Genomic DNA, 25308 nt, shown 5'->3' with positions numbered 1-25308 from the left:
CCTCGCTAAGGGTCCTTACATAAGCCTGTAATAAACCAGGCCTGGGGAGCACAGACTTATTAGCTTCCTGTGTTCCTCACTGGAGCTTACCTGGCTTCTGCGTCACTTGTCTAATAGCACATCTTCATATCCAGACTCATTTAAGCTGGATATGAAATAAACAAGAGTGTTTGATTTGACCACTGAAGCCTATTAAAGGCAATGTCTATGATTCTGGGGAAGTGCCATTCTCTCTAGTTTGTTTATGTTCAGAAGCACCGTGTCTTTTGAGGTGGACTTTTGTTTGTACATGGCTGAAGTCTAACTTGCCTGTATGTTTATATTCACAGTTTGAATTACCACAGAAACTCATTTGTAACGCGAGTTGTTCAGTTTTTTTAGCACTTTCAGTCAGTGTTTACTTTAGCAATCTCCTGAATTATGTGTCAGTTCCTCTTTAAGTAATCCAAAGCATCAAAAATACTTAAATATTACCCATCTACAGTTCAGGAATAGAGCAACATCCTCATCTTGGTTTCTGCTTTTCAATGTTTGAGGCCTCTCCATTGTCTAAAAATGCCTTTTCTCTACCGTGAGCAGAGTGAAAGTCAAGCATACCGGACCCACATATATAGCAAGTGGTGTGGAAAGTGGAATCATCCTCTGAATCTTATTTTAAAAAAGTGTTCTATGATTAAAATCATGAACATGGCCTTAAAAGCACAGTGATACAAATACTAAATTGTGTCACTAAGTTCAACACCAAAACATTAAACAAATTATTTTTTTTTTTACAAAATAACCAATACTTTCCATTCTCTGCAAAGCCCTTCTGCACCCCATCACCCTCAGCACGATGCCAGCCAATGCAGATGTCTGTTAGCACGAGCTGCCTCATGACATTTTTGCGGATGCAGTGCTTGGCAGCACTGAGTGACAAGGGACACTTAACCAAAGGGTGGGATTGACAATAACAAAAAACAGGGGAGAAGATGCAGGAGAATAGACCACAGAGACTGTGCAGTAACTGTTGTGGCCGTTGTAACATTTTCTCAGTTTACATCATAGACTTTCTGCTCTCTGCTCTCTATAAAAACACGCCCCCCCAGACTCAACCACAACACCCCGGCCCTTTTAAACACACAGACACACACACACACATAGACAAACACGTGAGGGTGGAAAATTTCTCATTCCAAAAGCATTTCAGTGGTGAGAAAATGGCTGACAGCAAATATCTCAGTGCTTTTAACCAACATACTCAAGCTTGCATGAGAAAAACACACAGAGATATTCTTCACCAGCCATGAATTATTCAGTATTGAAAGTATTGCAGTCAGTAGAAGTTGTGGTAGACCTGTTTTACAGTGGACACAGCAGTGTGCTGCAGCTATTAGCTCATAGTACTGAAATCCTGTCTCTCTCTCTCTGACACATACACAAACACACAGAGACAGAATATAGTAATCCCACACTCTGTAATCCCTGATTAAACAGCATCACACTGAAGGGTAAATAACAGCTGCCTAACTGCACCAGGGCTTCAGTGCTCTTTTGTTTTTAGGTAGGCACAAGTTACTGGAAAGAATCTGGCAAAGGAAAAAACCTTTCATGGAACCAAATGTGTTTCTTCTGTCAAAGAGTACACACACAGAGAGAGAGAGAGCGAGAGAGAGAGAGAGAGAGAGAGAGAGAGAGAGAGAGCAGAAAGAAGAAATGAGGAAGAATACATTACAAAATGAAGCAAAGAGCTAGTGAGATATAAAACAGGAAAACGAAGAGACAGAAAGAAACACTGAGAAAGACAAGAATAAAGAGAGAAACTGAATTAAAAAAAAAAAGAATGCAAGGAATAAAGGAAGACAAAATTAAAAAGAAAAAAAAGAAAGGCAGAATTTAACTAAAATCTAAAGAAAATAATAAAAACAAAACAAAACAAAAGAAAAAGAAAAGAAAAAAGGAGGTAAGGCAAACACAGGGGAATTAAGAGAGCAATATTAGACTCTGGGTGGGTATTTTTAGTCTCTGGAGCAGACCGCTAGTTTATAAAGATGCAACAGAGGAAATTCAAACACTTGTTTACCAGAAGAATGATGTGCTGCAGCGCTCGAAGCACATCGATAACCCACATGTTCTGTTATTATCACCCTGGAGCCAATTCTGGCCTCTGAAACTGCTCCATGGTTCGAGTCTAGTGCTCTCAACAAAACATGCATGCATCATAGGGTAGTTGTGGTTCACACATTTCAAACAGCACAGGTCTACAGGTTACTATAAATGTCAATAAATGACACAAACTGCTGGAGGGGACAAACGATGTCTTCATTTATTTTGTTAGGAAATTAAAAGCAGTTATTTCCACTGACAGCAGGACTGACTATTGAATCGCATGCACAATACTCAAATCACAAATGAAAAGTCACATGGGGCATCTCCAACTTCTGTGAAAATGTATGTTTAGACACCACGACAGATTTGTTTTATTTTTAATGTCAACAGACCAGGTACAACCTGAGGAAAAAAAAAAAATTCTACAGCCTGAACAGAGCAGACAATTGGAAAATCCAAGAGAAAAACCAAGAGAAGCACACAAAGAGGAACACACAGCACCTGTCTGTGTAAACAAACTGTTTTAAAGAGCTATAGTGCTAAATGACTACGACTACACTTGCTATTTGACTGAAAAAATGTAATAAAGCTTCATTCATAACTTTCTTGTAGCTTTACACAAAAGGAAAATTCACACTGTTCTCATTTTCGATCACCAGAGACAGATTACATCTGCCCATTATCATATGCAGTGTTTCACTGATTGCTGTGAGTGATACTTTTTTAAATACTAGAACATATATTGCAGAAAAAATATATTGCGTTTACATATTGCAAATATGCGTCGTTTATTTCCAATACATGCAGCCGTTATGTGAAGTCACCCTGTAGTTGTGTCTTTGTCTTCACACATTTATGTTGTGTTTGTTACATTTCTGTGTCCTTTGTTAGTGCTCCTAGTTGTTCACTGGAACACTGGGCAGAAGGTAAAATGAGTATACACACTGAGATCCTGGAGGCAAAGGTGTCCAATGTCAATATTTTACTGTATTGTGATGAATTATGTAACATCACACTAAGAGATGTACAAAATTGGCCAATACTGCTTCCAACTTAAGGAAAAGACAAAATGTCTCAACTCGTCCAAAGAATGAAATAAACTAAACAAAGTCTAAATTTAATAAATTTGTGTTGTTGTAAAAAAAAAAAAAAAAAAAAAAAAAAAAAAAAAAAAAAAAAACACTGACGAAACTGAAGTTGACTTCTTATGTTTTACTAGAACAGAGCATAACCAGTACCAGAATTTCCATACATAGGGCTGGACAATATGGCCAAAATTTATCACAATACAGTGGAACCTCTACTAATGAACAACTAATACTAACAAACTTTCCAAGATACGAACCGGGCCTTTGAATATTTTTTTGCCTCCACCAACAAACCACGACTCTAGAAACGAACCCGAGCCTCCGCCGAGCCGGCGGCTGGAAATGGCCACTGACCCCAATAGGGGAGTCTCCCAGCACTCCCAGACTTGAGTGAGCTTTTAAGATTAGCACATTGTAGCTTTAGCAATTTAGCATTAGTGTAAATAGCAGACAACGAAATTCGTGCTAAGTTAAGCCGTATCTACGCTTCGTCTCCCCACATTCACCACCTCCCGTCATACAGCCAGTGCCTGTGTTACTCCTCCAGCCAGTCGTCATGTCTTCAAGGTAGTGGTATGTAAATGTAAACACTTAAAACTTATTTATTTCTTTTTTATTTTTATTAACGCTACATGTATTTTTTTAATAATTTGAGAGTGTTGTAAACATATATCAGTGCAAAAAGGGTGACTTTCGGGGTGGGGGATGGAAAGCATTAATTGCTTTTCCATTATTTTAAATGGGGAAAATTGACTCGAGAAATGAACTTTTCCACTTACGAACCGGGTCACGGAACGGATCAAGTTCATAGGTAGAGGTTCCACTGTATATTTCTTCGTGTTGGTTGATACAATATAATTCAGATATCAATATGAACAGTATAAAATCCACAAAAACAAGAAACATGACATCACCAGCAAATATAAAACATTTGGCTTTGTAAATACTATAAATAATGAATATGCTAAATTTTAAATTGAGAGCGCTGAACTGATGACAGTGCCCTGTAATAAACGTCAGTGACAGACGTCGTAAATAATGTATATTGAAATACTTAAAAGTCATATTGCTTCTGAAACATTTTATATTACAATATGTACTCATACTGAATTATTGACCAGCCCTACCCACACACACACATTAAACATGAGACTGGATGTGGCATTTCACACAAATTCAGACTTTACTTTCACAAGATTCTGAAGTGGTGTAGACATTTCTCACTCAGATTCTTATCACTTAAACAGGTGCAGATTCTTATTCACTTGACGAGATGTTTTGTAACAAGAAAGACTTGCTTATGTGAGCCATCTTGATAGGATGTATAAAAAAAATCATGCAAATTATGTTGCATAGCTAAAGTCCTATGAGTTTCCATGTTTCCCCTTTGTCTACGTGGGTTTCCTCCAGGGTCGCCGGTTTCCTCCCACAGTCCAAAAACATAGAGGTTAGGTGAAATGGCTTTATCTAGTAATGGCTGTGGTGTAAGTGAATCAGTGATTGTGTGTACGTCCAGATATAGAATGCAGCCTTATCCTGCTTGACTCCCTAGTGCCTGATGCAGTCCACCAGGTGGACAGTTGTCCCTGGTTGAGTGTACGCTGTGCGCATTTGGCTGTTGCTTCTCGCCGGTTTGTCTGAGGATCGATTGTTAAATGGAATGGGGTTCTGTGCAGAGTTGATTTTAAAGCATCTTGGGGGTTTTGAAAGGGTGTTTTATAAATGTAACTATAAAAAAAATAAGTAAAATAAGAAACCATCATTTCTATTTATTTATTTTTTTTAAATGGGTGGCTAGCAAGAAATTATATATTTATTAGTTTAATTTTCAGTATTTAAAATGTTAATATAAGGTTTAAAGCTTTGTACATTAATACATTTGGATTTTATTTACATTTTGCACAGCATACAAGGAGTAGCTTAATCAAGCTTCCATATCTTTAATAATGCAAGATGCATAGGGCACACTTATTTGTCAGTGCAACCTTGCAATTGGCCAAGCTTTCAGTCATCAGCTGCATCTTCATCCCACTTAACCCTATTTCAGTCCTGCCCCGATGTCACTCCTCGCCACAAGCCAAACCATGAGGAGGAAGCAGCTATCTAAAGAAGCAGCTCTAGGAACACAAGAACTCCACAAAATAGACATAGACTAAGAGATGAATTTGTTGTAAATGTGTTGATGTAAAATGGCAAACCGAAGTGGCTTGTTACTAAGTGTCTTCATAATAATGGTCAAGAACCCGAGTCTGGAATTCAACATTACTGAATGTTGTTGGAATAATAGTGTATTTTGTATCAGAAATCCTGAAATGTAGATCTGAAGATTACACTGATAGATTATAAAGGAATATGTACTAAACCCTTGCTCAGTGCACAGATTTTACAAGGCGTGTTAACATTTCATAGCTAGTTAACATGTCAATTTATGGTTACTGCTGAAACTAATGACCCCCTCCCCTTTGTGCAGCGGTAGCAGGTGGCCATTTTATAGTACATTTCCAGCTATTTATACTAAACCTTTCCCTTCCCTAGTTCACAGGTGCGCACTAGTCTAATTCTGAATGTTTACATTTGTTCACACCACACCAGAAGTTTCTTTAGATTACCGTATAACACGTCCTCTGTACTTTAATGGTTGAGTTCCTGTTCCTTTGTGTGTTTAAACTGGGCTGGATTCTTTTTCTTTTAACCCAGTCTACAAAGGTGGCTGCTTTAAATTTCTCCAAATTTCAAGAGGCCCCATAACCACTGGCTAAGTAAAACAAGCTTACAGTCTAGAGCTGGATCCTAAGGAATCCCAAATATTTCAACAGTGGGTACATTAAGCCCCTAATGCTTTAATCAACACACTTTCTCAGCAGGAGAAACAATGGCATTCAATTGTGTGCACACTTAAAAGATTACCTTATAAGATTAGCTTTAAGATAGGTTAAGTACAGATAGTGAGCTCTGAGATAAGGGAGGTGAACCAGGAGCATAGTACGAGATCAGTATGGATCCCACAACTACTTTCTACACACTGTGCGGATGTCAGGTGACAGACAGGACATTGAGGACACAGTAAATCCTCAGCGGTAATGAAGTGCATGGCCACGGTGCCGTAGCCTAAAGTAGGCTTCATTTTGCAGTGAGGAGACACTATGCTGCAGTGCCACTTGTGTCTACTCCATTACTGACGCCATCCCTCTGGGCTCCAGCCTCATTTAACCTGGCAAATAGGGACATGGTGATTCAGTAAGCTCTCTCAATGTGACACTAATGAGCAATGTGCGCTCAAAGGGTGTGGCTGTGTGTGGGTGTGCATGTGTAAGAACAAAAAAACAAAGAGTGACAGCCTGAGCCAGAGAGGGATTTATGTGCAAGAAATAATAAAAAAAGAATGCCACAAATTGAGAAATAGTAAATTGGAGAGAGAGAGAGAGAGAGAGAGAGAGAGAGAGAGAGAGAGAGAGAGAGAGAGATTGATTTAAACTACACAAAACTTTGTGTGTGGGTGAAAGATCTGTTCTTCTGCTGTATCATGACTCTGGGGGTTGTTGAGACCTCACTATGTAGGAGATCTGGACTCATCCACACCTCAACCATGCTGACCAGAGTTACTCACCACACACACCCAGCCCCACATACACAGCCCACACACACTTCCATTCCCCACAGTCCATCTTATATCATCCCATCGATAATATACAACACACTGCTCAACACTGAAACCAACTTCACACTCATTTTAAACTTCCTAAAAAACACATCACTAAAGCAGAAGCACAGCTTGTGATACAAAAATAACTATGAATGAATCAATCAATTAACGCAGTTTACTTATTCACACTGTAGCGTAAACATGTAGTAAACCCAGGCACAGAATATCTCAGGATAGGTAAATACATAAATATATATATATGCAACCTCTACCTAAGAACTTGATCCGTTCCGTGACCCGGTTCGTAAGTGGAAAAGTTCATTTCTCGAGTTAATTTTCCCCATTTAAAATAATGGAAAAGCAATTATGTGTTCCAGCCCCCACCCCGAAAGTCACCCTTTTTGCACTGATATATGTTTACAACACTCTCAAATTAGTAAAAAAATACATGTAGCGTTACTAAAAATAAAAAAGAAATACAGTGGTAACAGTAATAAAAAATAAATAAATACGTTTTAAGTGGTTACACATCGCTACCTTGAAGACGTGACGACTGGCTGGAGCAGTAACACAGGCACTGGCTGTATGACGGGAGGTGGGGGGGATAACGGAGAGTAGGTGGTGAATGTGGGGAGACGAAGCGTAGATACGGCTTAACTTAGCACAAATTTTGATGCCTGCTATTTACACTAATGCTAAATTGCTAAAACTACAATGTGCTAATCTTAAAAGCTCACTCAAGTCTGGGCGCTGGGAGACTCGGCTATTGGGGTCAGTGGCCATTTCCAGCCGCCAGCTCGGCGGAGGCTCGGGTTTGTTTCTAGAGTTGAGGTACGTTGGTGGAGGCAAAAAAATATTCAATTACCCGGTTAGTCTCTTGGAAAGTTCGTTAGTATAAGCGTTCGTTAGTAGAGGTTCCACTGTATTGCATATTTATTCACATACACAAATATACACATTCCTATAATAAATAAAAGCACATGATGACTTAAAAAATTAAAGTTAATGCTGAAAACAGGATGCTGAGGTTGTGTATGGTGTTGTTTAGAAGACGAACACATTTTAAGGCATTATTCTGCTATTTATTGCAGAGTTTAACATGTTAAAAAACATTTGCCGAGACCACATTTGATGATCTAATTTACTGATAAATAGGAATATTTTTTAATATTTATCTTCTATTAAAAAAAATTTAGATTTGATTATACAGCAACTTTATTCAGTGGTCGTTAAATGTTTATTTGTTTTATCATTGAAATGCCTCATATATCAAAGCACAGTTCTTTTACATCCGGGTTTAGAAATGAATCCATCTATAAATATAAAAACTGCTGCGTTTTTACACATCTGATGAATCAAAACCAGGAAGTAGTGGTTCTCTGCCTTAGCAACCCTGCGGTTCCTGACACCTCTGTTATCACACATTGCTAAGAGAAAACTGGGGCAAAGCATGAAAAGATTCTGAAGTGAATTTTCCTTTAAAACACATCGATGTCACTGAGATACTTTCGTTTCTAGGACACGTGTGTAGTAATATTTGGAACAAGGCCATTTTCTACCAATTACTGTTCAAATAGGTGTGTCTGTGGCAGTAGGCGGAGACTGTTATTTCAGTAGATCCTTCTTCACAGAAACACCCGGGCCTTTAGGGGTCACTGGAGGGACTAAAGGTCGCCATGGACCCATGTGACCTCCCTGACCCCAGGCAGGCCCTATCTTATGCAGTCTCATGGGAACTCCTGCTAGAGGGCAAATAATGAGGTCTGGGAGCATAGTGAAGAGAGCGAGAGGGAAATAAAAACAGCACAAGATGGATAAAATCGGTGATGCCACTTATATAAATTTATTTTCCGATACAAAGGCCAGTGTTTTCAACAAACTGCTCACAGCATGACCTCACACAACATGAGTATTTGCCATTTCATGTTAGATTTGTTACAGGAAACAAATTTGTAGTCATTTTATCATTTTACTTGTTGATTAATATATGTTCATCTAATTACTGTAAGACTGGAAAGTGCACTTGTGCTGTATGTAAATGCTGCTGCAAATCTTATACCAAAACTTTGCTACCTACTTTTGACAGCATCTCAAATGGCTGTGTAGTGCACTTTCTGGGTCATGAATAACAACAATCTCTGCCTAAATAGTGAGCAGACTGTCTATTAAACATTAAGTTATATGATGCCCTTTATAATAAAAACCGGTTTGAATTTTGAATCAGCCTCAGAACTTTATCATTTCTGACCATTAAAAGCCCTTTTTAGTGACTGAGGTTATTACTGCAATTATTATTGCTGATATATACTATTATAAGCAGATGAGAGATCATTTTTGCTATGCAAATGAAATAAAATAAGAGTCCCACTACTAAGAGAAAACGAGAGAGAGAGAGAATGTGAGAGAGACAGACAGCAAGCAAGACGGAGAGAGAGAGACTTGATGTTTCACGAAAAACCAGGCGATCACCACATAGACGCGCTAAACAAAGCCTGTGCAGTTAACACCAGAGGTTGGTAGTGACTTGTTATGAATGTGTACATTAAGTGTTTCAAATTTTACTTCCTTTTATTTAAGTCAATTAGTAAAGAAAGTAATCTACATGTAAATCAACGTTATTGGAGCCATTTATATTACTGCATTAAGTTGTTTACTGTATTATATTCCGTAACGGCTTATTGGTGACGGTGTTTGTACCTTTTTAGGATTTGGGCACAATGCTAACCTTTAACTTTTATTTTCCCTCAAAAAGAGAAGAACAACTCATAAACTTCAGTTATTTGCTAAAGAATATAGAATTTACAGTGGAACCTCTACCTACGAACTTGATCCGTTCCGTGACCCGGTTCATAAGTAGAAAAGTTCGTTTCTCGAGTGAATTTTCCCCATTTAAAATAATGGAAAAGCAATTAACGTGTTCCAGCCCCCACCCCGAAAGTCACCCTTTTTGCACTGATATATGTTTACAACACTTTCAAAGCTCACTCAAGTCTGGGCGCGCTGGGAGACTCTCCTATTGGGGTCAGTGGCCATTTCCAGCCGCCGGCTCGGCGAAGGCTCGGGTTCTTTTCTAGAGTCGTGGTTCATTGGTGGAGGCAAAAAATATTCAAATCCCCGGTTTGTATCTTGGAAAGTTTGTTAGTATAGGCGTTCGTTAGTAGAGGTTCCACTGTATTCAGAAATTTCACTGCATTTGTAGAAGTATCTTGTAAATAAAGACATCATGAGCTATTTTCTATTATGATTCTTCTTTATCTGAATCAGCCATTAGAGATCAGAGAGCTAGTAGCCTGAAAGTATCAGATATTTTGTACCCATGTTAAATACGGCTGCCTTTTAGATGATGTGTTCTATGGAGCACAAAACATTTGGGAATACTAAGTAGTTTGATTTAGTGATTTAGGCTACATTTTTTGAAAAAATAATTAAAAGTAATAAATAATTTTTCACTTTCATTACCTAATTTAATATATAAATTTTGTACTGACTTATTGACTTACTGATTTATTTTTAAGCTGCTCAACCTGTACCTTTACTAAAGTTATTTTTGTTTTTGATAAACCTTCTATTATTTATTTTTAGTCAAAATATTTTTGAGTAATTTTGAGTTCTTCTGCAAACGCAATGCTTCAATTACTTAAATTAATTTTAGGCCTAGCCCAAAATTTTTCCTATTTTGTCCAACCTTTGTTGTGAGACTTGGTTTCAGTTTTCAAATCATCCGGTAGTGATATGTTTTCACACTTTCCAAGTTCAGTCTTAAAAGTTGGTTGCAATTTAGTCAGAGACAGGTTTCAGATATCACTGCAATTTGCAGCAGTGCACTGATACAGTGATTCATACGTGTCAAACCTGACCAGTGAGTTCCAGCCCCACAGTCAGCCAACACATTCAACAATGTGCTCAGGAAACAAAACACTGAGCTGACACTAAATAAACACAGGGCGCTAACAATAGACAGGTGTTTCTGTTTGTAAGCTAAGAACTTGCTGATTTAACAGTAGCCTATTATTTGACCATCCTGTGCAATTGCAGTGAGTTCATTAACACACAGCCTCAGAATTACTTCCACAAACAATTCCCTCAGAGCTCCTTAACGAGATCCGTGAAATGCAGAACCAATTCAGGGTCGGAGCCCAGTGCGCATCACTGCAGCAAGAATCGTGGATATTACGACTGCTTAGGGCTGGACAATATGGCCAACATTTAAGTCACAATATATATTTTTAATTCTGATCGATAAAATTCCAATAAAGATATGATCCGTAAAAAATCTACTGAAAACCTTCCAAGAACAACAAGAAATCACTGTCAAACATAAATCTATTAGTTTGTCGATATTAATCATTTTTAAACAAAATTTTTAATTGAAGGCACTGAACTGACTACAGCGCCCTGTAATGAACGTCAGTCAGTGAAAGATATTGTAAATATTGAGTTATTGAAAATGTGTTTAAAAATAATATCACTGTTATTGAAACATAATATATTGTAATATATATTGATATTGAATTATTGTCCAGCCCTACGACTGCTTTATAAATTCAACATATAAAATCACTGACTAGAACTGACTTTTAAAAATGTCTGGTTATCAATAAACCCCTGCTTATTGAATTATTTTCAGGCACAGGCTTATTTTTAATAATTTGAGGGAACATTAAACATAAGCTTCAATAACTAAATATATTATCATATACTCAGCATTTACTGTTCACTCTTTGCCTTTATTGCTTTCAGTGTTACAAAGAAATGTACAGGGATATTTTTCTACAGCTCTAAAAATTCAGTTTTAGAAGTTGGTATTAGATTCTCACTCAGTGATGATGGATAACACAGTTATAATAAGTCATTTATTTTGGATGACATCTGCATTCTAACTTAATTCTCCATGTTATACAGCTTTCACAAACAGTTCAGAATCATGTACAGTAATTATTTTGTTCATGTACATGTAACTGCTATGTCTCTTATGAATTATTAATATTATAGACACATTCACATCTGGTAAATTCATGAGGCTCGCATATGGACTGCATCCTGATAAGATTTTAAGCACATGTATTTACACTTGGAAATTAAAAGAATTTCCAGTTACTCGCTTCAAAGTCCAATTGTTATGTGGTACATATTGTACAAATCAGCTCTTGGTTTAATCCAGGGACCTTGATTAGCCTTGTGGTCATGGAGCATGTGAATTGTAACCTACGATATTGAGCAGGGTTTTAGTGCATTTACACATCCATGACGTTTGTTTAGAACGAATCTCAAACCAGTTTCTGATGTGGTTTGAGCTAATCTGTTTTAATTGCATGTTGGGTTACACTTTTATGTATCTGAACACAATCCTGATGATCAAGATACGTGCAAAAGCCTGGGGTAAATAGGGTCACTGACAGCAACAAGACAGTAATAATAATAGTGTGTGCAGTAGACTCTTCTGAGTGAGGTTACATTCATTCTGTTGATCTGTAATACTCCACCCTCACAAAACCACACACTCAAACAGGAGAAGAGACAAAGCACAAACTTGAGCTCTTCTCTGAAACCAAAATGATTCAGGCCTCAAAAAATTCTACTGAACAAACTCTCTCTTTTTAACTCCATTCACGGTCTCTCAGGAGACTCTGGACTATTTACTTGGAAACTGATGACATCATTATCTAAATATAAAAATAGCAGGACAAACACGGGTAACAAGGGAAAGCCCAGCATTCTGAAGGAGTTTACTTAATGAATAAACACAGGCAAAATCTAGACTAAAACACCAAGTTTGGCTGATGATTAAAAGATTTGCAGTTAAAAGGTGACACAAACAATGACGCAGTCCATTTGCTTCTTTATGCTCCAAATGTGGAACAAGTCCAGGCAGGACCTGGGTGTGTCAGAGGGGGTCTGGCGGAGTGGGAGAGAGAGAGACAGGGAGATACATCTCTGAACCATAGTCCATTGCGAAAGAGAGAATATTGTAGCACTTGTATCTAACTTTTCTATGTAACGTCACACATTTATGACTCTCTCGCTCCTTCAGGCAGCACCCGTTCTCAATGAGTCACACACAGACTCCAGACAAAAAAGGCACAAGACGTTTCTACAACTTTCAGTACATCAGAAGATGACTGTACAGGAAGTGACTAGGAGCAAAGAGACACACTAAAACGTGCTCTCCAATTACTCCCGCCTATTTTCCCGCTCAGTAAAACCTAATGCTGTTTGTCTTTGGTGTATTGTTGCCGTCTTATCAAACCTATGTGATTCACTTTTTTCCTTCGCCATTTTTTCACACCATCTGAAAATGCCAGCTGTCATGTGCATGATGAACAGACCAATAAAACAAGGCTGGGAACAAATTCCCTTTTCATTTGGTCCCTTTAGCTCTTAAGTTATTATTTTTTTAATTAGACCTGGAGTAGACTTCATACTATTTCTTCTGAAACAGCTCTCATACCGAAACCTTCTTATGAATGTGTGGGGTTTTTTGTCAACATTCTTTTTAATTACAAATATTCAACCCCGTTTTTTATGTCCCTCACATTTAAACAGACTGCCTTTACTACTGTCAATTTGAGAACTGTTAAAAACCTCTGACTGGTCTCTGCAAAGAACAGTCCATGCTGAAAGCCTGCTTATAACATCAGATTAGCTAACTGCTAAAAGCTAAATATATGCAGCAAACAAACAGTGATTAGTGTGACTTCTTAAAAACACTGAATTGAACAAGATGAATCCAGCTACCATATAAGGACTGTATGGATGGTACCACACACACACAACAGCACATCCTTAAAGCTTTCCCTGCCATATCTTTAGAGGTCTCAGCTTTTCCATTAGCATGTTGCTTTTGGCTCTTTTGTGAGTCTAAATGTCAAAGGTTCATACAAATATACTACACTCTTACAGCAATGTCAGCTTTAAAATTAGCAAAAGACTGTACGCTGTTAAAATGCTTAATGCTGTCCACACCCTGTCCCAACAATTGCCTCTCTAATAATCTGATCAAGAAAGGCCCACAATGCAGTAGAGCGAGAACACAGAGACCAGGGGAAGCAAGGCATACGAGAGAGGAAAGACTGAGAGAAAAGATAAACAGGGAAACTTTACACCATCAGAGCAAAGGAATGGCAGTCTTATCAATGGATGTTTTTTTTTTTGGGCAATAACTAGCCTAAGCTAAAGTTTACAAAAAAAAGTGTGTGTGGGGGGGGGGGGGGGGGGGCAGTTTACAGATTGAGTTGTAAGAATATTATTAAGAAGCTTAATTTTCTTGTCTTTGATTCTCCACAAATCAGAATCAACTGACCACACAAATCATCTTAAGCCCTGCTGGAGGTCCTCCATTCTAAAGTATTAGATACACACAGATGATCTGTTTAACTGTGAGGCGGTGTAGAACACTTTGCTGCTTTAATTGGGGTCAATTGGTGCCTGTTACGAGGTGTGCAAACCTGCGGGTCATATCTTAAGGAAAGCCTGACTGTTAATATTTGTGAGCCTCAAATCCAGTCCAGTACTAATAAAATATGATGACTAATATACATAGTGTTCATTATACAGTCCTTGCTACATAATAATCTTAATGGGGAACAAGTATGGTTATAATTTAATAACATTTTAGACGTATTAGTGGAGTCTATCAAGCAAATCTACTCTGTCAACCACATCTGAATAACTGCCACCCAGCTCAGCACTCATCGTAAGCCAATACATTTTAATTTGCTCATTTGTAGACAGTCAGGATGAGTTTCTCAGCTCTCAGTGGTTGGCATCCGAAGAAGAAATGTGCACTGCAGCCCTAACGTGTATGACCACCGATAACACAAATCCAGAAAACTGATTCCTGGTTTCTATTGGTCACGTCCCACTCATTGCCACTGTGATGAAAACCTCAACTTGCATGTGATAAAAGAGGCTGATTTTATGCCCAGGAGAGGGAATTACATAATAAAGAATTACTGCTCAATGGGTGTCCGATATACAGGAGCTTTGTACATCTGCCAGCTTGTAAAACAGCTTGTAAACCACACTAAAGCCCAAGAGGAAAAGAACTGCAATCAGTGAAAAACAACACATGTACAGTAGCCTAAATGAAGGGAGTCTAACAAAAACACTGAGCCTTTGGACAGCTTTTTTATCAGATACCATTCATATAGATGTGCCAGTGTGGGAAGTGTGGGCTGACAGTTATCTGATGTGTTATATATACTGATCCAATAATATTTTACAGTGTCTAAACTAGCATCAATCTCTGTTGAGCTGCAAATAAAAAAGGTAGCACAGTAGCCCGGCGTGGTCTAAAATGCAGCGTGAAATATTGGTCAAATCTATAAATAACAGCACAAACAATATTAACATCAGTACAAATTAGGTTAACTGTTCTTACTCAGTGAAGATAGACTGACAGTGAGAATGAGTGTGGGAATGTAGGATCTTAGTGGGAAGCGTCAGCACTTGTTATCATGACCACCCGCGCTCCAGGCTCCAAAGAAGTGCTGAAATTGAGCAATTCTAGCCAAGCACCTCTCATTTAGGCCTCTCACTGAAACTTCAGGTTAGTCCAGAAGCCACTGGAGACTGCAGTGATTTAGGAAAAGAAGGCCCACATTTACTAAGCCACGTCCTTCATTACACAGTACACAGGAGAACTAAGGCAGGTCCCAGTGGAGTTCACATAAAGTAAGTAAATAGAATGAGACAAATGCAGTGAAAACTGGTTCTCTCGGTTTGTGTGCATGAGTGTGAGAGTGTGTGCGCGTGCGAGATGCCTCTCCCTCGAGGGAAAGTCGAGGCTGGGAGTAATACAAGAAAAAGGGGTGTCTCAGAATAAGTTGCAGACAAGGCTGAGTGACTGTTGTTCTTGATTGCTTAGAAGACAAAAATTCAACCTGATTTCTTCACTGATTTTGTCAAGTACAGACAGGTCATCTACAGTCTGGCGGTAACCTGAGAGAAGGCCTGAGCACTTCTAAAAAATAACGTTGTACCTACGCAACATGCCCAAAGCCTGTGGACACATGTTCATTCAACATTTCTTCGGAAATCAAGGCTATAAACTGGCAGTTTGTCCTTCTTAGGGGACTACTCTTTAGGGAAGGCTTTACATTACATGCTGGAACAGTGCTGCGACTCCAGGGAACATGGCTCCAGTGCTCCACAGCCTAGGGCTGGGAGGGTTTACTCTCCTCTAGCCCATACTTGGCATCCGGTATGGTGACCTAAGCCTCATGTGCAGCTGCTCGAGAATATTACATTCTTCTGGTCATTGAAGTGTTTTCTGTGGACTTTATATAGGGTTGTGTCTATCCACAATGGGTGCGACTTGAAAACAGCTAAAATCTGGACATATACATTTGACCTATTTAATAATGCAATATCATTATGTTATTTTTGCCCTCTGTTGGATTACTTGCATACTTTTGCAAGTGACAACCAATCGCCACTGTCACACACACTCCCTCTCCCTGTACTGAAAAGCCAACTTGGAGAAAGTAGCATTTCTCAGGCCGTTGTGGAACACTGATTCTAACTTTCACTTACAGAACAGGTCACCACACCCCAGCACATGGAGGGGGTCTTGGGGATAAAGGCAGGGGCCCACCACTGCTGCCTTTAATGAAACCGTGTTAATAATTCAGCCTCACTACTCGGCAGGAGCTTGCGATAAAGAGAGCAAGTGAGCAGGACATAGAGAGCAAGAGCAAGAGAGAGAGCGAATTAACTATTCACAGCCCAAAGGCAGCCCAGATACGGCTGTTACATAAACCACACTGGGGGAGAAGACCCACTGGGCCCAGGACCAGGGGAGAAGCCCTGCGGCCTTTTGTTGGAGAGAAAGAGGGAAGCTTGGACATCTGATCATCCTCCATCTGTCTGAATTACAACATGGATTATGGGGCACGATGAAAAGACACTTTGTGCAACAAAAAAATCCCTCAGGATTCGAAAGCATGATAAAAGGCCTAGTGATAGTAACTTTAAAAGTCTGATTTAGCTGTCTCAGCATTGTAAGGGTGGAGAATATGAAGATATATTCCTTAATTATGATAGAATACACTATTCTGAGTGTATCACGGGCATTGTTAGTATTTCTAGAACACTGAATCACTGCATGTAACAGCAAAATGACAGATTTTGAACAGTCAGAGAGAACATTTAAAAGGGTCCAATTCTAAAGACAAAAAATAAAACCCGACACACACTGTAAAATAAAACAACCCAATCAGTTTTTATGTGATATTCCCAAGTCTGAAAATATGGGATAAAACGAGTCTGAATTAGTGTTGCATCTCACAAAATCCATTTTAGAACTGTAAGTCTCTCCAATCACACCACTGAACCTGAGTTTATGTGAGAGAGCAAAGACAAGGATAAACAAAGAAAACAAGAAAGGATGGAGAAAGGATTACAACCAAGTATGGTTAAAACAAGATCAGAAAACAAAGAGAAACTAGCAAAAATGGTAGAAACCCAGTATGTCTGCTCCTCACCTCTGGGTACTTGGACAGAACTGAACTGTGGCCCATTCTCATTTAAAGGAACAGGCACTGAAACCAGCCATTCTGAACAGGGCTATGTTCTATGTGCTGTGGTGTATGATCATTGGTGTTTTGAGTAAAGCATGTCTTATGTGATTTATTAACACCCCAGAGCTGTGTTCACTTGTGGAAAAGGGGTATAATATGACCCTTTTAAACAACAGCCACCAGTTTATAACAAAAGATCCTCCATGCGAGAGTTGGCTGTTTGTTTGCATGATGCCTCAAGGCTGAACTTAAACCTCAGCTCATAAATACAACCAACCAAACAAAACAGCTTTTATTAAAAGGGGAACTGTGAAAGACTAGTCATGTGATCCGAATTCCTCAGCATGCAAATAACTTGAGACAACACACAGCTGCCTACTAAAGGCCCAACATTTTTAGAACTTGCAATGTATTGCACAGTTCAGTAAACACGAGGGGAAACGGCAGCTTCCCCAAGTTTGCTCTAGATGCGGCTGGTTGGCTTGAGGCAAGCGACCGAAGAACCACTTCCTACTCAAACTACTCTACACAAGTGAAAATTAACAGACTATGCTTAAAAAGTTATCCTGCACTTTTTGTATGGACTTCCTCTGTTGAGATGGCTTATATAACTGGGTTTATTACTAGGGGTGTGAGATAGATTACATCATAACAGCTATTCTAAATCTATCCCTAGCATTCGGAACATGAGCAAATATAGTGCATCAAGAGATACAGATCAATCATAAAGAGTCTGTGGTCTACAGCAATCTGTGCACCGCAAGGCTGCCCAAACCTGGTCCTGGAGATCTACCATTTTGCACAGTTCAGCTCCAACTTTAATCAAACACACCTGATCCAGGTAATGAAGATCTTCAGGGTCATTGGCATATTAGAGCTGGGTGTGTCAGATCTGAGATCTCCAGTGTGATAGATCTTCAGGACCAGGACTGAGCCACCATGGTATATAGTAACACAAATCCGCACCAGGATCTCCATCCATAAATGAACTCTCATGATTAAATTACTGGGCTTAACTCTGCCAGAGTCTCAGGGTCTTGGGTTCAATCTCTGCCTCTAAGGAGTTTGGTGTGTTCTTGCTGTGTCTTTGTGGGATTGTTCCGTGTGGTCCAGTGTCCTCTCACAGTCCAAAAAACACATGCTGGTAGATGGTCAGGCTCTGTGACTGGGTGAAAGTATGATGCCCTTCAATGGACTGGCACCCTGTCCAAGGTGTGTTCCTGCCCTGCACACAATGATTCTGGATAGGCTCTGGCCTAGGGCTGTGCCATATCGTATTGTGTGCAATAATACCGATAACAAAACAATCAATATTGTGATTATTGTGATATTCTGACTTGTTTACATAATGACCTCATAATGACCTTACATAATGCAGGTACACGTAATATGGCATATACTCATTATGTGAGTCATTTAGGCACAGCAATGGGTATGGGTTCAGAAATTTGCTCCAAAAGACAAGTGACTTCAGTTGTGTGGAGGTAGTTTGAATATAAAATATCAATACTCTAAATATTTTTAATACAATATCAGAATCTTGGTAAGTAACAGATGTGTACAAAATAATCAAATGTTTACACATATATTTGTTGTTTCTTCTGAATGTTTGAAATTGTTAGATGTGTACTAAAATAAAATGTAATTAAATATGAAATGTAATATAACATTAATTAAAAATAAATAATATTAAATAAAACACTTATTTTGTTGCAATAGTGTGTTCTTGTAATGAATACAATATTTTTCAGTGTTCTGTCATATCGGCAAGTATATCATCACCAAAATACCTACATATCGTGATAATATTTTAGGGCCATATCGCCCATCCTTACTTTGAACCCACCACAAACCCGATCAAGATACAGTCATAGCCTAGGAGATTAATAAATGAACAACTAAATCATTATGCATTAACTTCTAATACCTTCTAAAACACTGAATAATAGAGCAGCAAAGTACCAACCAGCTTTTAAGAGCCATGAAAAAATATCACAGCATATTTCTTAAAAAAATAATAATAATAAATTAAAAATCCCAATAAAAAGGACTCACAAAGGACTGAAACCTCTGATACTGTGTTTAGATACTTTTCTGAAGCATTAAGTAAAATGTTTTCTGTTTATTCCTGACTTCAGAAAATGAAGTATAAAAAAAATCTGTACTTAATGGCTGTAGCCTACACGTTGCGTATCCTGAAAATGTATTGTGATGTTCTATTTTTGGCCTATCGTTCATGCTTACTTGCTACACACACATGCTTCTAAATCGAGAGAGAGAGAGAGACCTTTATGATTCAGAAGCTTAAAGCATAATGAGCATGTCTCTGATGGCATCAGGATGATGCACCATGCCCTAGATAAGCAACTGACCGCAGTCTGCCCTTCCATCAGCTGCAGCAGCGGGAAGGAGCACCATCTTCTCCACCACAATCAACACCCATCAGCTCTGCATAACACCAAGCACTCAACAAGTCACTTTCAGCAGAGAATTCCTTCCACCAAAAGACTTTCGGAAACGCAGAAGGGATGCCTCCTACATTTAGATCTCCTTACAAACATTATCAAGTGACTAATGTAATTTAAGCAACTAGATACAAGCCAAATGTTCTTATGGACTTTAAAAGAAAACATTAAAGAGAAATGGATCTGAATAATGGCCCAAACTGTCTGGTTTACATCGGGCATCATCCTTTCACTCTGGTGAGCAAAGTTGGCCTTCTATATCACGAGCACATGACAATACTGAGGATATATAAATCTGGATACAGAACTAAAGAGTTTACTTTAAGGAACTAAGATTGAAACAACATGACATTAAAGATAAACTCCAGACACTTGGTCTGACTGCGGTTAATGATGAACCTTTCTCTTACAGATATTTTGGAAACTTCCTCATGGATTTCCATTAATGTGATGATCAACACCAAACTCCCTCACACACTGACACAGATTTTGCAGAGTTAGGTCATAACGTCATACTCGTCACCGAAGTGTAATAGCCCAGTGTGTTTGAAGCTTTATCAGATGTTTTTGGCTTTTCTGCACCTATAGGGAAGTATTTACAAGTAATAAGAGATTTCTCAGCGTACGCTTAAACCAAACCTTAACAGAAAATCAAAAATAAATGGGATTCGGGGGTGGGGGAGTGGCACGGTGGCGCAACAGGTAGTGTCAAGTTCAAGCCCTGCCTCAGGTGACTGTCTGTGAGGAGTTTGTTGTTCTCGTGACGTATCTGTTTTCCTGCCACAGTCAAAAAACCTACGTTGGAAGGGTGGTTTGGCTACTCAAAGACTGTCCTAAGTGAGTGGTGCCCTGTGATGGACAGGGTGTGCCTTGGTAAGCTTAATCCTAAACCTAAAACATAAGAGGAAAACACAAAGGATCACAAAGTCTCTGGACATATTCTCTATAACAATGTCTCTCCATACACAGAGCTGGTCCCATGCTGATGACCAGGCTCAACAATGAGGTTAATCAGATCAAAACAAACAACTAACCTTGTGGTATTTTGACAGGGGGAGAGCACCGATGTGGGATCCTTGTGGTATTTTGACCAAAGCAAGTCACTGATGTTTCATTAAGACCTCAGAACTGTGTTAACTTGTAGAAAAGGAGTATACGTCAACATAGCAAAGCAAAAAAAATGGTTTGTTTATCTGTTTTTTAAAAAAAGGATCAAGTAAAAAATCCTAGGCCATCTTTTTAGTGACCATAGAAAACTCCTACCGTTTTACTCTGACTTTCTTACACACCCTGAATATTTGGGACTGAAAAGTCTACGAAAAACAAGTGCACACTTTGCACAAAACTATGGCTGAGACCCGCATGCTCAGAACAGCTCATTTCAGTATACAAAGCTTTCAGTGGAATGGCCTAAATGCCAGCGCAGCTCCTAGCCACCATGGTCCTCATCAGCTCAATGGTCCCCATTGTGTCCCAGTGATCACTGGTGGCCTGCAAAATCGCTCTGCTTTTTAAGCAGCAATTTGGCCAGCCTCTATCCTCCTCCGAGCAACCCAAGGCAAGCATTTAATGCAGAGCATTTCCGCTCTCTCTGCGTCTGAGACAAGGCCACCGCAGCCTTCAGTGGAACAAAATCACAGACAGGTCAAGAATGTTGAGATACAGACGATTTGGCAATGTCAAACATGACCACAGCAGCACAGCTCCAATCATGCTGTAAGTATGCCATCTGAACACTGGGCGTTTGTTCGTTTGTTTTAGAAGGGGATGCGGAAGCCTAGGCATCTGGCTACATCGAAGGACAGTAAGGAGCAACTGCAGCAATCCACGAACGTTAACGCAAATGTTAGGACAATGTCGGTCTTTTGGAATTCTGCTATTAGAAGGCTTGAATACACAGCAAATATGCAACCGGTGAACTCAATCGTTTAATGTACTGTGAGAATCATGATAAATAGCAAATGTTCTCAGACAAATCAAAGAGTAACAATATTCTATTTAAGAATCAACGACATCTTTAACAACGTCACATGAAATGAATGTACCAGTACAGAAATCCAATATCTGACATATGTATCTGTTCGTGCCAGTGCTGATTTCTACATATGTATGTAAAACCAGGACTTAATCTACCTGGATCACAAATACACAAACACAATGTCAGCATTGTAATCCACCACAGCTTAGCTATAAAAGTACAGAGCAGCTCTAATGAGTCATAAATATTGTTCTGAAGTATCAGTGAAACTATAACATCTCCAATGCCTTTTTAAAGATCAATTCTGCTGGTGGTGTGATGTGATGAAGATATCGTGTCTCATTTAAACTGCAACCTATGTTACGTTTAGAACGGGTTCAATTCCTAGCTGTGTAGGTCTAATCAGACATTGTTAGTATGAAAACACACTGTCTCTGCACACATGCATGCACAGGAAAACACAAACAAAACTAAACACAGTCTGACAGCTTAACCCAGTGACACCGGGGGGCAAAAAGATACCAGGGCAAAAGCAGAGCATACTGAGATTGGTCAGTTCGTGGTGTGAGTCATATGAGTCATCTCAACTGGACAGAGTCAGTCCAGGTTCTGAGAAATAGAATGAGAGAAGATCAAGGTCAGAGATGAAGCATAGTAAAAAATTAATTTACATTACACAAGTACTATGTTTGGACAATATGTCACAAATGTCCTCTTCTGTGGGGTGGGGGTGGGCTTTATGACCTTCTAACCTATGTTTGCCATTGAGTATGTTGCCCTTAGGCTCATGTGTGGCTACTCCAGAGCATTCCTCTGTATTGAATGTCTGTGTCAGTAATGGCACTCCCTTGAATTAGTGAGTACTGTGCATTGTATTGTATTAAAATACTGTTTCATTCAGAAATCATGTATATTCAATGCACCCTTTTTCTCAATCTAGTACAGCACAGACCCACTAGCTCTCTCTTCCAGCGGTCAGCAGCTGTCCCTTAGGGAGGAGGATCAAAGCCTCCAGCTGCAGCCATCCACACGATGACAACACAGCTTCGTTCACCTGTCCCCAGGCCCTTAAAAAACACTCCACACTCTACAAAACACGCACACCATCTCCTTCAATGGCTCACACCTTAAAAAGCCCATTCAGAGCAGCAGTGTGAGGTTCATTCAGCCTCACACCATCGTTTGTGGTTTCTCCCACTGACTGAGCATCGATGAAGAAACTGAATTAATCAACTTCGCATGAATCAAAGACAGCCAAATGTCACTGATTGCCAATCTGGTGCAATATGTCCTGGTTCTACCATAAGGCACAGTGTTCACTGTTTTTATCATCACGGCTTCTCTAATTACAGTTGCTATGGCCATCTCTTTCTCGATCAGCAAAACAACACATTGCTTCAGACTGTAACCCACACACTGAGTGGTCCCAGTTGTGTAACAGTATTACTCAGCTGAGTCCACATACACACACACACACACAAACACACACGCTCCCCCACGAGACACGTACACCCAAGCTGCTTATTTCTATTCTACTTGTAATAAGGGACTGAGCTGGCAAGCATAGCCTTCACGAAGCACATTAATATCCCCCGACAACAAAGGCTATTGTGCTTTCAGTTGAATTCCTGGTTACGCCGGTGCTTCAGTTCACACACCAAAGGCTCTGACTGCTGACTACTCACTAGAAACTATGTGCTCTCTAAATTGGCTTTTATTAAAACCCTAATTAAGCAATGAAGGACAATTTTCAAATTATACATTTTTTTCATTTTTTCGACAAAATCTTGCATATGGGAATATCATAGATGTAGTAATCACTTGAACATGTTTCATTTAAAAAACATAGGCCTAATTATTAGCTACACATTAATGACAGGGCCTTGATTCCATGTAACAATAAATTTTGTGTACTGCCGGATGTGAGACATCAAACAAATATCATTGCATTTTCAAAATGTTCTCATGCATGTGTTGTGTATTTGCAGACAATCTAAATATCATGTATCATGAAAATGTGTTCTTACACCCCTACCAGCCAAGCAAACACTAGTCATGAAAACAGAACAACACCTTTAGCAACAGCAACTGCTCATATATGAGAACAATCGAGGTTGTATTATGTGCACATGAATAGATCTGACTGAAACTAAACACCAACTTACGTCATTTTTAACCACTTAAATATGCATTTTAGGAAAACTGAAGTAGTTTAAACTTGATCAAGTTTGGTCCTAATAGGATGGTAAGTCAAGGTCTGAGTACAGTATCAATGCTGAGGACAGAATTCAAACTACATAATAGACCATAAACAAATAACATTTGAACGTAGATATAACTACAGTTAGCTCGCCTTTGTATAAATTCAAAGCACATTATAGTTGTGGCTTATAAATCACTAACTCACTCACTCACGTTTAGCAGGCATAATAATGACCACAAGGGGGAGAAATGAGGGCTTAAATAGCTTATTGTGCTTGTGTTGATTACACCGCATATGCTTGTTTTTAAAAACAGGGCAATATGTAAATTCTGTCATCTTCTATTAAGAAAGTGCTAGTAGGAAGAAAGCTAATTACCACCCCCGTCCACACCCTCATAGGAATTGTTCTGGATTGGGGTGGGTTTATAGGTGGAACGGAAAATTCGCATAAAGAAGCCAACTTCAGCCTCGTCCCATTCACACCCATTATACCCCAGCAGTCAGGCATGTAATAAGTCTTTGAGGGTGAGAAGTACTCCTTTCATCTAACAGTCTCTCGAGATAAACCATTAATTCGGCTTTTTAATGAGTCCACTAATGTTAGAAATATCCTACCTCTATTTAACACAAATGTTAAAGAGAGGTGAGCTCTGGCTGGATCTCAAATGGCTCCATACGCCCTACAGAGTGCACTTTTGTGAGTCCTGAAATGTTGGTTTCCTCTACCAGATTAATACACGATATCTACGACTAAGAATCGCGAATCATTGTTATTGTATATTAAACACTGTCCGGCTACAGAGGCTCTTGATATAAGACCTGTGTGGTACTCCAGTTAGGGAATAATGAGTCAAATTGAGACTGAGCCTCAGTCTCCTTTCTCAGCCGTTCGGTTACCTTCAGACAGCTCCAGCTCCAACTCCGCCAACTGCTCCTTCACCTCTTTCGGTAAAGCCGCCAAATCCACCCCGCGTTCTGCCATCGCCCTAAAAATGTCCAGTAACTTCTCTTTGACCTAAAACACACTCGCCTCGTCGCTCAAAATCCACCGGTCACGACACGGAGCTCATATTCAAACGCGACTAACAACAAGCCAATCCGAACAGCTGCTCCCTCCGCCATAACTGTGGGAACTCGTACCAACGGTTGCGAAGTGAAGAGGTGAGCCGATTCCTAGATAAGTCGACTCTTTTGATTCTTTTGGTTCTATGCTCGGATCCGCATTCATTGTCACCGTGAATATTATGAAGACGTGATTGTACGAGTGTTTGGGAGGACAGAGAAAATAAATATCAACTTGACTAGGGCTACCCACACTTTTTC

The 25308-nt window shown here is 39.3% G+C and overlaps 1 protein-coding gene across 1 annotated transcript in view; it reads right to left on the bottom strand.

Moving 5' to 3' along the window:
* dip2ba (disco-interacting protein 2 homolog Ba) overlaps positions 1–25098 on the bottom strand; it is a 54707-nt gene extending 29609 nt beyond the window's left edge. Inside the window, exon 1 of the mRNA XM_066670638.1 lies at positions 24883–25098. Coding sequence (XP_066526735.1) covers positions 24883–24967 — 85 coding nt within the window. The 5' untranslated portion in view covers positions 24968–25098. The remainder of the gene's footprint in view (positions 1–24882) is intronic.
* Between the last annotated feature and the right edge of the window lie 210 nt (positions 25099–25308).

This window comes from Hoplias malabaricus, chromosome 5 (assembly GCF_029633855.1).
Source record: "Hoplias malabaricus isolate fHopMal1 chromosome 5, fHopMal1.hap1, whole genome shotgun sequence".
NCBI lineage: Eukaryota > Metazoa > Chordata > Actinopteri > Characiformes > Erythrinidae > Hoplias > Hoplias malabaricus.
This window is presented reverse-complemented; position numbering and strand designations above follow the sequence as displayed.